An 18,604-nucleotide genomic window follows, 5' to 3' on the forward strand; every position below is an offset into this window, starting at 1 on the left:
GACAAACGTACATTAATTAGAACACAAAATCGAATGTTAGTTATCAGAAATGGCTAATTACAATAAATGTCTTGGGTTACTTTTAGTTTGCTATTGTATCTATCATATTTCATTATATATTTGATAAAAACGAACTTTCACAAATAAGGTAAAAGCTGACGAAGACATTGTCATGGGATATGGGACCATTTTGCATCTCGTTCAAGGATTGAATAGATTAAGTTCCATGTTTTTTTTTTTTCCAAATCATTATAGAAATTGTATACATATAAAGGATAATGTAATCTTTATATCTAACTAGTCTCAAAAGCAGCTTAAAAAAATACTTTTTATCTAAGAGCCTTTTGTTTAAAAACAAAATCTTACAAAATTTTGTTTCCGAAACAAAGGTTATGAGTTTAATTTATGAAAATCACAAGTTTAAGCTTCCTCTTCACAAGTTTAAGCTTCCTCTCCACTAAACATACTTTTAGCATGAGCTTGATTAATTGGATATTTCATAATTGAAGTCGAATTTACGGTATTTTGAACTATCTAATTGATAATAACAAGATTATTAACACACTAGTAGTAAATATTCTACTTTTATTTTTTTTTAAGCAAACAAATGACCTATATAGGGTGATTTAAATAGGCAAGGTACTTGGTTGTTGAAAATGATCAAATTACGGTAATGGCTATGTACATTTTATTGATGATGCATTCATATTGTTTGGACACCAATATTAGTTATATTAGTTTAAAGATGTAACGTGGGTCCATAATTCAATTTGTGACATTATTGCGAGCTAAAACCTACTCACTTCACTACCATTGATCCATAATTTCCCATTTGCTATTTTGTGGATATTATATGCTTTCAAAATGGTGGTTATTGATTAGTGTATTTTGTGAAAGGCCCCCGTCCCAGGTATATATCAGGTACATAATCTTCACACTAATATAGTAAGGGAGTAAGGGATTAAGGGGTGTGTCGTGGATTAAGATTTTCTAAAGTTACTCCAACTTCATAAATTTCACCTATGAAGTTGGAGTAACTTTAGAGAATCCTAATCCGTGTGTCGTGCACTTGTTAAAACAAAAGTTACATAATTTCCGCACCGATCATAGCTTGTGAAAGAAACCAAAAAAATTAGTATTAAGGATTGAAAATTAAAACTTTCTAATAAAAGACCAGGTGTTATATACATAGTGTCATACTGAATGATCAAATTTATTATATTCTTCGTGTTTATAAACATATAATGATATATCAGTTATACGAGTAATATTTTAAAATATTACTAGTAAGAATTATTCAAACACATTATTTTGCACTGAACACTTTTGTTATCCCACATACTCTAAGTTTAAATCTCATATGCTTGGTTATAAAGCCCTATAATTTCACTCTTTCCCATAGAGTTCAAGAGCTAATAGACATTTTAAGGAAAAAGTCTACAAAACTTTAAAAAATTAAACTCATCACTTGTGATAAACCAGAGATACATTAATTAGATAATCAGGCATCATTTGATGATTATAAATACTTGATATTTTGATAACACGAGGGTTTGACGCCCGTGCTATGCACGTTATGTTTTAAATATATTGTTTATATGCATTTTGTTTCCGGTTTTTCAAATAACTAATAGAAATTGTTTTATAAAATCATATTATTCATCAGCTTATAAATAGAAAACATAAAATAAGTAGAAAAGATATAAATTAATGAATTGATATCAAAGAAGGGTTAGTTTGTTTCCATATTACCTTTAACTGAAGTGACACAAAAAACCTTGCATTGAAGACACAATGGGTTGTTCTTGCTATGTTAGAATCTATACATTAGATGTTATGTACGTAGAAAAAAACAAAACTCTATTCGAGTCATGAGGTCAAAAAATTTGATAGCTGGCCTTTGAGCAAGTACCACAACGCACATTGCAAATAGGATAATCATAGCAACTGTAGTGATCATCACAGCAGGAGGCAAGATATCTGGTCAAATGCATCAGATCTCTCTGGTGAGTGGTCAAACAAAGTATATTTATAATAGATATAACCTCCAAAGTCGTTTCATGCATTAGGGTAATAACATAATTCGAGTCGTACTAAAGGCACTAATTATTTTTCATGAGAGTTTAAATGTTGACAAAAAAAAAACTTCTGGGTCAACCATGATTGCTATATACAATAGCCTTGGATACTACTCGTACATACTTGGCCGTATATAGTAAACTTCGTGATGCATATGTAGTTGATGAGAAATCAAGCAAAACAAATTCAATGAATATGACGTGGTAATACCACCAGCCCCAGGTCCATTTGGTCCATTGAGTAGAGTGGGTACATTGATCAGACCAACACACATGTAATTTGAGAAACGAAGAAAGTGGATTACTAAGGCAAATTTACCAAACATGAAATAGCAACAACTTTTCTATAATATGGTCGTCCCTATTTATCATCTAAGTGAACTGAAAGCGTAACAGATTCACATAGATCAAGTATTTATCTTTTCATTTTTCCATTATTAGATTATCACATGTACCTTGTACTATATATAAAGCATTTGAACATCTAGATTAATAAAACTTTTTCACCCAATTTTATCCTTCAAGTAAATAAGGGAACATACATACTTGCAATGATAGAATTAAGGAGTTCCATAGTAGAGAAGACTTTTTGGCACCATAACCACGTTGGATATCGGTCTTGATGATGTGTAATTTTCCTTTTCTAACATTTTGTGTATACAACATCTATGCAAGTATGCAGGTCTTCCAATGGGAAAGATTAAATAGTCATTACGGAGTTGGATCATTTGTAACCAGCCATGCCATATTGCCCTGCCTACTTGTCATCTCACTAATTCCAGGAGTAACAGAGTATATGGCATCTGAGCTAATGGCCATCTATTACCATTTATGTCAAAAATACCTACACCTATTACCATCTGAGCTACTGGCCATTGGCGATATGAACTTAATTTGCACAAAGAACAAATTTTTCAAGAAACAAAAAAAAATGTCATATTTAACCCAAAATGCAACCCTTTGGAAAGTGAATGTGTATGCTAAAATTACTATCAGTTAAGTAATCAATTGTATGTAAAAGACATAAAGTATTGAGCATATAGATCGATACAGTTTATAAAGAACTAGTAAAAGTAAGAACTGACCACTAACTTTTAATCTTATTTCTTTTATTGCATCATAGGTTTTGTTTTGAGAAGAGGGGAAAAGGACACAACATTTGATGGTGATCAAAATTAGAATGGAAACTTACCTTTAACTGATGAGGATGGTGGAAAATTGATTCAAGCTTTTGAAAGATTTCTTTTTGGATAAAAGACTCCCTGAGTAGTTGAAAACCAAAAATCCTATCAAATACTTCAATAAACGAACTTATTAAACACTAAGATTATAGTGAAAGATTAATACAGTAATACAATAGCAAATGGTTGAGAGAGGACAAACTTATAATGGTGGATGAAAGGACGGGAGATGGTGCAAGTTTGGTTGAATGCACAAGAGGTGGGACGGTGATAAAGCTGAAAATAGGTTCTAATTTATAAACTTTAATAAACTAAACCAAATATTAATGAATTAAATCAAACCGGGAATGCAAAGAATCACAAATTCACAACTAATGAAACATTGATGGTATAAGAATAAAGTTATACGTTATGAATTAACACCTCTACCATTAATGTTAAAGCTTGAGAATATGATGAATGATGGTGAATGAAAGAAATTGAAATCAATAAATATTTTACGTATACTAACAATACTGTCATGTACACTAACACTACCCATGACAATTATAGGATGAATGAATGGTCAACAGGAAAATGAACAATCGATCATTAAAAAATTATTTCTTCATACATTTATATACATCAAAATTTATCATTAAACAATTCATTCATTAATATATTCATATACATTAATCGATATATATTTTGATATTGCAGTAAAAGTAATAAAAATCAATACACGAATTGAAATTAACTACCAAATTGAAATAACCACAAAGTAAAATCATTAAAACCCTAATTAATCCTAAAGTTTAAGCATTAATTGTAATTTTACAACTTTTATATATATATAAGATATAAGATATCAAGAGAAAGCTTGGATTCTTGGTACTTGTAGATCGACATATAGTAAAAAGGATGAATTAAGTTAAGTTTCTTTTCGTGAAACAAAGAAATTTTCATACCTTTTGGTGAGGCTATTTAATGATACACAAGCTTTAAATGTATACTCAAATGATACTTAGAAAAGAATAATGAAAAATAATGGTTATTTGGTTATTGTGTTAGGTCTCTCTCTAAGGTAACCTCTTCTACACTGCCACATCAGCTTTTCTATCTCTTCATCCACCTCTTCCACACTCACTCCCTATAACCCCTCTTCCACACCTCTTCCATACTTTTTATTTTATTTTATATTTATACAAAAAATAAATAATTCAACATTTATTTAAAATTAAATATTAAAAAAGCACATTACATTTATTAAAAAAAAACACATTACATTAATTAAAAAAAAACACATTACATTAATTTAAAAAAACAATACATTACATTTATTAATTAAAAAAAGAGAATTCAAAAAAAAAAAACCCTACACTCAACGTTGACGTTAGTTTTCCGGCAAGTTCCAAATGTGCTCGACTAGGGCGCCTCTTAGACGGTGGTGTGTCGCCCTATCACGTAACTCCTCTGTCATACGTAAGTGAATGTCAACACGTCCGTCCCAAGAACGCACTGGCGGGATATCGGGAATTAGCTTCAAGTCAAAAGGACTGATTGCACGCCCGTTATATTCAACGACCATGTTGTGCAACAGCACATAAGAGTACATGATGCGTTTAATTTTGTTAATACTTAATGGACGCGCACCCTATTGAAGGATTCTCCATCGGCCTTGAAGTACCCCAAAAGCACGCTCCACGTCTTTTCTTGCAGACTTTTGGAAGCGTTTGAATTTACTGGTCTTAGGGTCCATGGGACACTTGAAAGACTTGACAAGTGTAGCCCATTCTGGATAGATACCATCAGCTAGATGATAACCCTTTGTAAACTGTTGGCCATTAGCGGTAAAATTTACCGCAGGAGCTTTATCTTGGAGAAGCTGGTCGAACAAGTCAAATTCATTAAGAACGTTGATGTCGTTGTTCGAACCGGCGGATCCAAAGTAAGCATGCCAAATCCACAAATCATATGAAGCAACCACTTCAAGCATAATCGTCGGATGTCCTTTGTCACCACGAGTGTATTGGCCTTGCTATGCCGTTGGGCAGTTTCTTCAAGCCCAATGCATACAATCAACGCTTCCAAACATACCCGGAAAACCTTACACCATCTCGTGTTTAACGGTCACGCGGTTAACATCTTCTTGTGTCGGTTTTCTCAAAAACTTTGAGTGATATAACTGAACAACACATTTGCAGAAGTAGTTCAATGAATCGGCAGCCGTTTGGGAACCCATTTCGAGGTATTCATCTAATTGGTCGGCAGTAGAAGCATAAGCCAGCTGGCGTACAGCGGAAGTACATTTTTGAAAAATATTTAACGTCGGGCGACCCACAACGTCGGTTGGAGCGTTATGGAAGAACGCAAAGTATTTTGGTAATGGTTGTATGGCGTTAAAGGAATGTCTATCGTTCACTATACGAAGAAACATTTCTTTGGGCATTCGAAAACGCCTTCTAAAATAATTGGCAGGGTAAATGGGTTGCGGGGCAAAGTAATGATTATATAAACGTGTGGCGGCTTCCACATGATTTCTGGGTATTGTTCTTCTTGGTATTTTTGGTATGTTTGCCATTATCGAGTTCTCTTCTTCTTCTTCTTCTTCTTCGTCAATTAAAGTAACGAAAGTGTTTAACATTTCGGCATCTATTGTATACTTACGAATGTATGAAATTGAATCTTCGTCGGAATTCGACATATTTAGTGAAAATGTATAGAGTGAAAGATTTTATTGATAGTGTAAGAAAATGGAATGAATTGTGAAGAAAATGGAATGGGTGATGAAGAGTGAGATGTGAAAAGGTAGTATATATAGATGGAAAGTTAAAAAAAAAAAAGAATTAAAAAAAAAGGAACTGTTAGTTTTGAATTTTTTTGAAAAAAAGAATTTTTTTTTTTTTGTTTACGTTACAAGCAGGCCCAGCCCCCTCCACTTCGCTCGTCAAGATGCATCGATGGAACGAAACCATTTGAAGGAAGCAGGCGTCGACGAGGTGCTCCCTATGGAGTCTTTGTCGAAGAGATGTGTAGAATAGAAATTTGAGCTCAATTTGTGCAAAAATGGTGTTAGTGTGTGAAAAGGTATTTGTGTGTGTATGTAGGTTGAGGATGAAGATTGAGAGAGAATTGGAGTGAAATGATTGGAATTAATTAAAAAAATGGTGAAAAGCTTACAATTTTGGTATGGAAAGGAGTATTTATACAAATGACTAACTTTCATTAATACTCCTTCCATTATTGAAATAATTACATTTTAACACCATTTTTTTATCTCTAACAAGATGGTTGACGATCGGTCGAACACCCCCTTAAGGAGAGGCCTTAGTCAACCACCAACTTCCAAATGATTTAATCGGGCTAGGTTGGGTTACACAAATACAATATTGTAAACATGTGCTTAAGAATACCCCCAATAATGCAATTATCAAGCATTATTGTTACTCTTTTATTAACTTTTTTATTTTTAATAAAATACTTAAGGATTGTTTGGCAATTGATACTTTTTTCTTTTTATATTATTCTTATTCTTGATATTATTATTATTATTATTATTATTATTATTATTATTATTATTATTATTATTATTATTATTATTATAGGAAGTTATTAGAGCTAAAAGCTCAAAAGTTTTGAACATTTACAGTATTATTTTTAAAACGATAACCTTGGATACATATTTAGAAAAAAAAAAAAACTCAGTGTCTCATGTCTTTTATATAAGCTTTATGTAAAAATGATTGAAAGAAACCCGTCAACTCTAGCCCTAGCCATAGCTCCGACTTGTGTTTATGGTAAAATGAATCCAAAATAAAAATTTATAACAAACAAACAGAACACACGGAGGAAAAAAACAAGACTTTAAAAAGTTAATCAATTCTCTTTAGATTATAAGCTCTCTTTATCTGATACGAGTAAATATTCTGAACTCGAAAGTATGAAATATCTATTTTAGATTCTTAGGTGTCTCACATGCAATATGGATGACACTCGCGGATAACGGATGCGGATATCCTTTTCTCATTACCATCTACACGGGTTTTTTTATATCCGTCAATTCGCGGATATCCACAAACGGATTAAATATTTAATCCATGTCCATCATCCGCAGGTATACAAGCTCGCGGATAAATCCACGCTTTTCATTATAAATCTAACAACAACCATGCATCACAGTAAAAGAAATGCATACTAAACGAAGAACAACCGTTAACATGCCATTAATAAAAACAAGAAAAAAAAACAATAAACCTTCAAGAAAAAGAATCAGTCAATCATTGGATCTTTATTTAAAAAGAAATAAACTCAATAAAACTATTAAAGTTCCAACTTCCAAGTAGCACTTGAAACTTTCAAAATTCAAAATGGAACATATTTGGTTTAACAAAATTTAATATTTATCAATATTTATCGTATATAAATAATGATATGCGAGTTTGACGGGTTATATTGTGAATATATTTGCGGGTTTTACTTATGGGTATGACGGGTTCGCTAAACGGATATATCCATGGCGGATATGATATATCAATTATCCATCCTCGATCCGCAAACGGGTGCATATTTATATACATTATGTATCCACGGTAAAAAATTTTTGAAATTATCCATCCATGACGGATGGATATCCGCGGGTTACATTTTTTTCTCATCCGTTGCCATCTGTACATGCAATTGACGAAATTTGTTATTGAGGGAAGATATTTGAGTTCAAACTAGTGTTATACCCGGCCGTTGGCCGTGAATAACAATCAGACATATATTTTAATGCGGGTTATAATTTTAATATGTCAACCGTTACCATCAGACAAAGAAAACTTATCGTTAAACAATACAACATAAATCATTAAACACAAAAATTTGGTGACAAAATAATAATTGCAACCTTTATTAGAAGATAAAAATAAGAAGATAAAAACTTTGACGGTAAAAAAAACTAAAGTTTAAAATTGTAGTACCATGAATCATCGAAAATAAAGCTTTATGGTAAAAATACAAAAGTCTTAGAAAAAAGTTACCGGTTAAGTGTGAAACATTAAAACATTACTACTCTAAAAGTAATGATGTAAATCAAAATAAAAAAAAAAACACAAAGAAGGCAAGTGACATCAATAAAAACCAAAGAAGGTAAGTGACATTCACACAACCCACTAGCTAAGAATTGGTACAGAAAAAAAAAATAGTAAGCAGGCAGCCAGGCTGGCTGCCGAGCCAGCAGCCAACCAAGCTGCTTCACTATTCACACGAAAAGTTTTTATATAGGTTATCAAAATAAAAAATAAAAACACTAAGAAGACAAGTGACATCAATAAAACACAAAGAAAATAAGTGACATTCACACAATACACTAGTTAAGAATTGATTAAAAAAAAGAACGTAAGCAGGTAGACTAACTGTTGTAGCCAACCAAGCTGCTACACTATTCAGGCGAAAAATAATTTTTATATAGGTTATAATTTCTGTTTTTCTCTAAAGAATAGCGGTCCAAGATGAAACAAATAGTTTGGGCCGAACGAGCCCAACATACGCACTGGACACATGAATATAAAGCTTAACCAAATAAAAAAAAACAAAAACCAAGTGAATGTATATGGTCGGCTACATGCCTACATCAAATACAAGTTGTCAAGGGTGTATCGTAGAATCTTAATCTTAATATATATTAATATATATTAAAAGGTAATTATTCTAATGTAAATTGACCAATCATAACTCTCAATTTTATTAAAATTTAGTTTTAAACATGTAATTAAATTGGGATAAGTCGACCACTATATATTTACTAATTTGGCTAAACTAATTTCGATTGACTAAAAGTCGACCCATTTAATTGTATACTAATTTGGATAAACTATAATCAAATTACTGTATATCAATGTTACCGTAACAATAATTATCAATGTTACCGTAACAATAAACTATAATCATACTAGACCCATTTATTCGTAATTACTATATATCAATGTTACCGTAACAATAATTATCGACTGTGTGTAGTTACGAATTCGATCTTTAAACTTTCATATCCTTAAGTTAAAACAACTACTGATATCAACCACCAGCAACTCGTTAATATTATATGACCTAAAAAGGTATTTTTTTTTTTTAATGATATAAATCGAGTCGTATTTAGTTGCTTATTCAATAAAAATCGATTTTTTAAGGTGATTATTATCCAACAAAATTCCGAGTATTTTTTTTGCAGTTGATTGTTTGATTCCAAGTATTTTTTAAATAAAAATCGAGTAGTTTTCAGGCGATTATTTGATGAAGTTTGATTTCTTTTAGATGGTTATTTGGTATTCTCTACATAAAAGTCGAGTAATTATTATCATTATCACTTTTGATAAATTACTGCTGTCTTGTTTGATTCCTTTTCTACGGAATAAAAGCCCTCAGTCTTTTGTTTTTGCTCTTGTTATTCTATAAAAATTTAATCTTCTTGTATTGAACTGTTTTTGAGGAATACAAAGCTAACCAGGATAAAACCCTATTACCTAAATTTGAATCTTTTTTTCCTCCAAAAGTGAACTACTCGTATATATTAACACTGTTCAAATATATACACCAACAATCTATTACTCAACTGGACATGCCCTGCAGTGTACTAAGAAATGACATTCATTCATCCTATCCATACTAGACACTACCTATCTATATGAGATTCTCCAATCCATATTCAATCAATTTTTACACACTCCAAAATCATTCTCTTCAATCCAGTCCTCCACTGATCCATATATTCTCAACAAAATTTGGTTGGATTCCCTACTTCTGATATTCTTTAACTACATTTGTAGTTTTATAAACCTTCAGCCCCATGAGCCTTAGTTTTATAAAATTGAGTCTTTTGTAGTGGCCCAGTTGATAAAAATTGAGTCTTTATCGTAGTTACTTGTATTTTTCATATTATAATGTGATAAAATAGTCACTGTGTCTTCTTTTAACTCGGCGTGTTTGATAAAAACTGCCAAGTTGATAAAAAAAATTTTAAGTCTTTTTCAGCTTATAAAATTCAAGTAGTTTCCAGTCGATTATTTGATAAAATCTGATTCCCTTCAGATTGTAAATGGGATTCTCTAGATAAAAGTCAAGTATTTTTAAGATGATTATTATCATCTGATAAAAAGTCGCAGTCTTTCTTTTAGCTCTGCTTATCTTATAAAAATTGAATCTTTTGTAGTTGCCCAGTTGGTAAAAATTGTGTCTTTATCGTATTTACTTGTATTTCATATTACTCTTTGATAAGTAGTCACAGTCCTCTTTTAGCTCTGCGTGTTTGATAAAAAACTGCCCACTTGATAAAAATAAAGACTTTTTCAGGTAATAAGAATCGAGTAGTTTTTAGTCCATTATTTGATATGGCATGATTCATTTTAGATGGTTAAATGGTATTCTCTAGATAAAAGTCTAGTATTATTAAGATGATGATTATTATCATTTGGTTAAACGTCAGTCTATTCTTAGCTTTGCTTATTTGTTAATAATTGAATCATTTGTAGTTGCCCAGTTGATAAAAATTGAGTCTTAATAGTAGTTACTTGTAATTCTCATATTATAATGTGGTAAAATGTCAGTCTTTTTTAACCTATGCTTGTTTGATAAAAACTGAGTTTTTTGTAGTTCCCCAGTTGATAAAAAGAGTCTTTAATCCGCAGTTGGGGTTCGTAATTGAAATTAAGAAACGGAAGCTTAAGTCATAGTCACTTGTATTCTATACATTATCATTTGATCAAAAGTCAAAGTCTTTATTTAGCTCTGCTTATTTGATAAAAGTTGAATCTTTTGTAGTTGCCCAGTTGATAAAAACGAGTCTTTATCGTAGTTTTTGCTAATATTGTTGCTGCCCCAATTTAATTAGTTATATTTTGAAATATGTTAGATTCACTGATGACGATGGAGCCGAATAAGCATGATGTGGAGGTTTGTAATGATGATAATAATAAATTGCCCCCTCTATCTGCAAAATATCCGTGGTTTGTTGTTCAGGACCTTGAAGACCTCACTCACCAGTTTTTCTCCACCCTTCACAACCCGATGTTTAAATATCAGTGTCAAATCTCTCTGTTGTCGGGAAATCGTATCCGAGGTTGTTTTCATGGGTGGATCATTCTCTCAAACCATCCACACAACGATAATTGGTCTCTTTGGAACCATCCGCTTCTAACACCATATTTCTCCCTCCTTTGTTTCTGAAAGACCAAGACTATGATTCTATCCGTGAATGTTGTTTGTCTGCTCCTCCATCTAATCCCACTTCCGTTCTCATCTTAATGATTTCCAATAAACGTACCTTTGTTTTTTGTCATGTATCCCCTAAAAGAAAGAAAAGCCTTAGAGAAGAGCCAAGATGGACCGAGATGTCATATGATTACCAACTCAAGAGAGTTACCTTGGATGGTCATTTACTACATAGCCTAACTTGTTGCAATGGTCAGATATATGCTTTATGTAGTGAAAATGATATTACTCCAATGGTCATACGGGTTGAAATTGTAGTCAAGGATGGAGAAGTTGTGATACAACTAATAGCAGTTGTGTTAGTCGAACCTCTTCCCTGTCGTTATCTTAGAAAGCTTTATTTTCTGACAGGAACTTTTACAGAGTTGTTTCTCATCGTAGTTGCTTTTCGTGCCAAAGCTGACAGAATACCTGGTGACGTGTTTTTATTTAAATTAGACCTGGCTAGAATAGATTGGAATGACTTGGAATGCCTCAAAAACTGGGACATGTCTGGTCTTAAAGAATTTAATCAAACCGCTGCAGATTACCTTGACGACTTGGGTATTATTGAAGATCTGTGGGAAGAAGTACAGGATATTAAAGACACCATATTTGTTGTTGATGTTGCTCTTGATAATTTGGAGTATTACAACCCTGCAATTTCCTCGGAGTTAGGGGGGTATATACAAATTCTTGACAAAATGGACAAAGTAATATATTCGTATCACCTCATCAATAAAACCCTCGTTCCATCTCCCATGCCTTTCTCAGTGCTGCCAACAAGCCACATGTCAATGTGGGAATGCTGGTATTGCTTCTTTCTTTTCTTATGTTTCTATTTATTTTCATATCATGTGCTTTATTACAGAAAAAACTTTTCTAGAAATTATCATTTGTGTAGGTCAGAAGTTGACCATAGAGAAGCCAAATTCATAGTTGATTCTAAACAAGAAGAGGACGAGATGGTGATTAACTTAATATCAGACAATGAGGTTGAAGTTGGTGAATCGCACTTGCTTGATATTCCATTTGATGTTCTGGAGATGATGATGAAGTTTTGTGTTGGCGTGGAATACTTGAACTTTCGTGCGACGTCCAAACTTTGCCATCTAGCAGCATGTATGATACAATGGCGCAACCATACATCATTAATGAGATTACAAGAGTATTCACTAGGTTCACCTTGGCTGATGGTTGTAGACCAAATTCAAGGCATTATCACTTTCACAGATCCGATGTTGGGTGACAACTACTTTATGCGATGTTCACAGTTACCGATTGATGGAACAATATCTTGCTCCAGGTTTGGTTGGTTGCTGTTTAAGACCAAAGAATTATTCCCAGTGTTTTTTAACCCCTTCACTAATGATCTCCGTGAGCTTCCAAAAACGCGTATTGAAGCAATTAACTTATGGTTTTCTCACCCGCCTAATTCACCTGAATGTATGGTTGTTGGATTTGGATCTTCAAAAATTCTTATTCTTTATGTTGCCCGAGAAACAACCTGGCGAGTGGTTAATATAGGTAAATTTGCAAGGAAATACCCGATTTGTTTTCCAACTTTCCCTGGTGAAGGTCTTTATGCAATACACAAGACGGGAAAACTTATGGTTTTCAGAGATTTGGGTAAAGATAATGCCTCCTGGGATCTTTTTAATGTCCAAGCCCCAAGTTGTAGCTTCTCTCAGTGACAATATTTTTTGGTGAAATGTGACCAACTTCTTTTACTGGTTGTTATGGGTGGGTTTGGAGAATCCATCGAGGTATTCAAGCTGAACGAATTTACACAAGAATGGGAAAAAGTAAATGGTGTTGGAAAGCACATGATTTATATTTGTGATACAACATGTCTCTGCGTTGAAGCTAAAATAACGGAAATGGAGAACAAGATCTTCCTTGCACATCTGAGTTCTAGAAACAAGAAAATGGTGTTTTATTCACTTGAAACATGCACGTTTCACACATTCAATAGTACAAGCATCCAAGAAAAATTTGGGGATGCCTTCCCAATTAGACATCTTTCTCCTCATACTTGGATTGAACCAAGTTGGTTGGATTCGCCACGTCCCCAAAAGAAGCATTTAAAAAGTGCACCTGAGTCATGCACAATGTTCTCTTAGTAATGTGATCAAAGTGTATATTAGCTTTCCTAATAAGTTGCCATGGAGACGAAGTTGACTATCCATCTTGACTTCTTAGTCCAGGCAAGGAGAACAAGTGCATTAAGTTATGTTCTAAAGTTGAAACAGCTAGCTGACTTTATTACTCATTATTATTTTTATGTTGTAACATAGGAATGTTAAACTGGTTGCTTTTTTTTTTAATCTTTCAGATTTTTATTATTTGTATGTCTATTCTGTATCTGTATCCTCCTTGATAGTGGAAGATTGTAATTTGGACAGATAAATGTCTTCAATGTTTGTATTGGATCAATTGTCGCTTGCGTTGAAAACATATATATTGTTCACTGTATTTGTATGAGTGAATTTGACATTAGTGATTACCCTGTTCCCAAAGTGTTCAATTTAATTTTCAATGACATGCTGATCATGTACGTGTATGAAGATGCTCACAAGACGATTTCCCAAAGTGTATTAGGTTGAGAGGTATTAGGCGGGGTGAATGGCGATGTCGGGCCATGCCTTTGGCGACACCACCTCCACCTGGCTTTTTGGTTGATCTTTGTTCCATACGGCTTGGTGAAGATGCTTACAACAATTGTTTCTCATTGGTAGATAACTTCAAATGTCACGTATTCTCTCTCTCTCTCTCTCTCTTCACATTATCAAATATATAAATAATATATATATATTATCTCTCCAAAAAAATGGCTTTCTTTGTTGCAGGTAGGAAAGTGAAGAAGATGGGCTCTCTGTTCCAATGTCAGGTGTTGTTCAAGCTAAACTTTCCATTTGAGGTTGCATCAAGAGGGTTTTCATATGTAATTAGCTTCTCAAGAGCGTTGACCCTTCATGAAGTCTGACATTCACTCCAAGTGTTTTTGAGGTGTGTATGTGACCTTTCTATCACATTGCAACCTTCTTGATAGCAATAATTATTTGAATGACCTTGATTGCATGATTGGGCTTTTTTAAGGTATTAATGGGAATTTGATAACCAAGAACCTGGATATAATGAAAATTTCAACATCGTAATTCTGACAGCTTATGCAGCTCTTCCTTTTCCACCAGTGGCGTGTTCTCACCTTTCTCACCTAAAAGATAGCTGAGTTCTATGAATGTGTTAGTTCCAAGGGGTTAGTGTTGAATCAGCTTAGAGTTTAACTGGTATAAAGTATTATATATGATGGTAAAAACGTGTGTTTAGAATAATTATATAACTGGTTTATGTTTAACACGGATGTTTTAGGTCGGCCGTTCAATGTGAAATGGCCAAGTCACTACCTCAGAAGCCTGCTAATTCTGCTCTCGGTTCATCTTCTTTGCTAATGGTGATGCAGCAGGTTGTTGCAATGCAGCAAATGCACTTCCAGCAGCCTCTTATAAAGCGGCAAACCATGAATGCATAACAGGCAGCTAATAAAGCAGCAACTATGAAAACCGCGAGCTAGAGCTACAGAATTAAGTATCAGGTTAAAAGCGAAGGGATAATTGGAATTTGAAATGAAGAGTATCGGGTCAAACGGAATAGTTATTGTGCAGATAAAAATGGTTGGTCGAGCTAGTATGAGACTACTTTCTTTTCGTAAAGTATAAGTTCTAGAGTTATTGGGGCTTTAAAATGACTTGTTGTTGGATTAATACCCAATTTGAGGATAAAGAAGAACAGGTTACATCAGTTGAAAATAAAGAGGATTCGATAGAAATGAGATATGATAGGATTAAGCAACAGATTGCGGAGAAGCTGAATCGCGCTCGGGAAGCGGTGATTTCTGTGTCAGTTAAACGGAAGGAGGTTATTAGGAAAAGAAGGAAAGCTGCAGAGGAATTGAATATTGCATCTGCGAAACATAAGGAAATGGAGAAGGAATTAGAGGAAGCGTTTGAGTCTGAGGATTTCGAGACTGCTGAAAGGATTAGTGATGGTCTTGCATCGGCTGAGAAGAATAAAGAGGATCTTTTGATTGTGTTGCGAGATGCTGGAGCCGAATGTAGTGATGTTGATTCTAAGATGTAAGAGGCTTTGGAGACTCTTCTAAAAGGTTGCAGGTTGTAGCTGAAGAAGAGTGTGCGACTCTGCTAAAAGGCTTTTCAATGGTGAGTTTGCTATTTTTTGTTGTCAAATTGTATATCATTTAGTTAGTTACTTTTCACAATTTTCTATGTTTCCCTGCTGCTCTTAATTAACATGATATGACATCGAATACTTATGTAGATTGTTAATAGTTTCATAGATATCAATTACATATACATGTGAAGTTTAAGAGCTAATTTGAAGTGATCACGTCACTACATCACCACAGACTCATAGTATGTAATTAAAATGTAGTTTTAACTTTGAAGTGTTATGCAACATGGGCTTCTAACTCTAGTATGATTGTATCTGTTAAACACTCTTTATTGGAGTATTATCAAAAACTAGTTGTGTACACACCATCCATCATCCATTTTTTTATATAAACAATTTCCCTCAATTAAATGGTCATCTTAGCTCTAGACTTCTAGTGGTGGTTTACATAGACAACTGGCTACTATTATACGAGTAGTTGTTATATTAGTTACCTCACAAATGATGGTATACAAACAAATACACCTATAAACTTTATTTTGCCATTGATCATTGATGGAGGACCATAGATAGTAACAAGATAAAAAATGATGATATACTTGTAAAAAAGATGATGTTTTTTTAAAGCCCCACATACCCCGACCACGGAATATTCTGTAACCCGACCACCCCCCTTTAGGAGCGACAGTCGCTCCTAAAGGGTAGACCCATTAATTGCTCGCGGATACCTATGCATATACCCGCTAACCCGTTGACCCGTCAAACCCCCTCTTTAGGAGCGACCGTCGCTCCTAAAGGGGTGCCTCGAATAAATAAAAACCGATCGATCCCCCCTGCTTCTTCATCAGTCTTCTCCATACTCTTCTCCATACTCCATATTTTCCGACCCCTGTTTTTCTCTTCTCCATTCCAACCGATCCAACCCCTCTCTCCCCCATATTTTCCGGCCAAGATATTCCGGTGAGGCTTTAGGAGCGACCCGTCGTTACCTCTTTCGTAAACCCCAACCGATCCAACCCCCCTCTCCCCCATATTTTCCGGCCAAGATATTCCGGTGAGGCTTTAGGAGCGACCCACTTTTTCAGTGAGGCTTTAGGAGCGACCCGTCGTTACCCCTTTCGTAAACCGAACGTCGAAGTAAGTTTTTATTTTTTTTTTATTTCGTATCTATTAATTTGCTATATAGTATATGTATTAGTTTGATGTTATTCTTGTTATGCATAGATGTATTAGGATCGATCTTATATGCCCATAGATTTAACGTATTGTATACGCCCATAGATTTAATGTATTGTTGTTATTGTGTTGTTGTTGTTGTTCTTGTTGTTGTTCTTGTTTTTGTTATGTAAAAATGTTTGTAAAAAATTGTAAATAATATAAAATGTAAAAAAAGTGTATTACATAGTATATAAAAAATATATTTAAAAAAAGTTTATAAAAGTTTGTACTAGAAAATGTTTGTATTAGAAAATATAAAAATGTATAAATAAAAAAGGTATTAAAACATAAGTATAAAAAGATATTAAAACATATATTGAAAAAGTAGTAGTACAAAAGTCATATAAAAATTAAGTTAAAAAAAGTTGTTAAAAAAGTTGATATAAAAAGTATTATAATACGTGTATTATTTATGTAGATATAAGAAAATGCTAGGAAATGTATAAGTAAAAAGGTATTAAAACATAAGTATAAAAAGATATTAAAACATATATTGAAAAAGTAGTAGTACAAAAGTCATATAAAAAATTAAGTTAAAAAAAAGTTGTTAAAAAAGTTGATATAAAAAGTATTATAATACGTGTATTATTTATGTAGATATAAGAAAAATGCTAGGAAAATGTATAAGTAAAAAAGGTATTAAAACATAAGTATAAAAAGAAATTAAAACATATATTGAAAAAGTAGTAGTACAAAAGTCATATAAAAAATTAAGTTAAAAAAAGTTGTTAAAAAAGTTGATATAAAAAGTATTATAATACGTGTATTATTTATGTAGATATAAGAAAAATGCTAAGAAAATGTATAAGTAAAAAAAGTATTAAAACATAAGTATAAAAAGATATTAAAACATATATTGAAAAAGTAGTAGTACAAAACTCATATAAAAAATTAAGTTAAAAAAAAGTTGTTAAAAAAGTTGATATAAAAAGTATTATAATACGTGTATTATTTATGTAGATATAAGAAAAATGCTAGGAGCTCACGGCGGCGACGGCGATGGGAGGGATCCGCACCGATCGTGGTGGAAGAAAATATCAGGCTGCAAAAACAGCGGTAAGAAAATTGACTTTACATTAAATTTAGTTATGCATTGAAATAATTTTATTCTTATCGTTTAAAGTAACTTATTTATGTTATTGTTACTTATTGGTTTTGTAGGCTCGAAGAAAACACCACCACCACCAAGAGGGGCAGCCAAAAATCTAAAACTTGAGGCTGCCTTGAAGAAAAATGGAGGCCCGTTACCCATGTACTTCGACTACAAATCAAAGACCTTTCAGTCGATCGGGGACTACGGGGCTATGTACAAATCTTTGTTAGGCTCGTTGATCGGAGATGTCCCCCAGTACTACGAGTCATGGGACGATGTGCCTGAGTCTATGAGGGACCATATCTTGGAGGAAGTACAGGTTAGAATATGTTTCTTTTTATATTTTTTTACTTAATATGTTTTTCAATGATAACCCCGAAAATGCTAACTTGTATTTGTAAACAACGTAGCGCTATTTTGCGATGGACCAGTACTTAGAGCTTGATGAGGACGACCCCACCCGGAAGGCAGCAAAACTGGCTTTTCGTGCTGATGCAGCTAGCATATATAGGCAGCGAAAGTCAAAATTCAAATCTCAGCATTTTACAGCACGGGGGGGTGTAGGCGCAGCAGATACCCTGCAGACAGCACCGCCAGCTGGTATGGACCCGGAAGTGTGGGGAAAACTATTGCGTTTCTAT

At 33.3% G+C, this 18,604-nt stretch overlaps 1 protein-coding gene across 1 annotated transcript; it reads right to left on the minus strand.

Annotated features, from left to right (window-relative positions):
- Positions 1–5,345: 5,345 nt before the first annotated feature.
- Positions 5,346–5,942, minus strand: LOC122604982. Its single transcript, XM_043777838.1, has one exon. The coding sequence runs from the start codon at positions 5,940–5,942 to the stop codon at positions 5,346–5,348; it is 597 nt and encodes a 198-aa protein (XP_043633773.1).
- Between the last annotated feature and the right edge of the window lie 12,662 nt (positions 5,943–18,604).

This window comes from Erigeron canadensis, chromosome 6 (assembly GCF_010389155.1).
Source record: "Erigeron canadensis isolate Cc75 chromosome 6, C_canadensis_v1, whole genome shotgun sequence".
In the NCBI taxonomy this organism is placed as follows: domain Eukaryota; kingdom Viridiplantae; phylum Streptophyta; class Magnoliopsida; order Asterales; family Asteraceae; genus Erigeron; species Erigeron canadensis.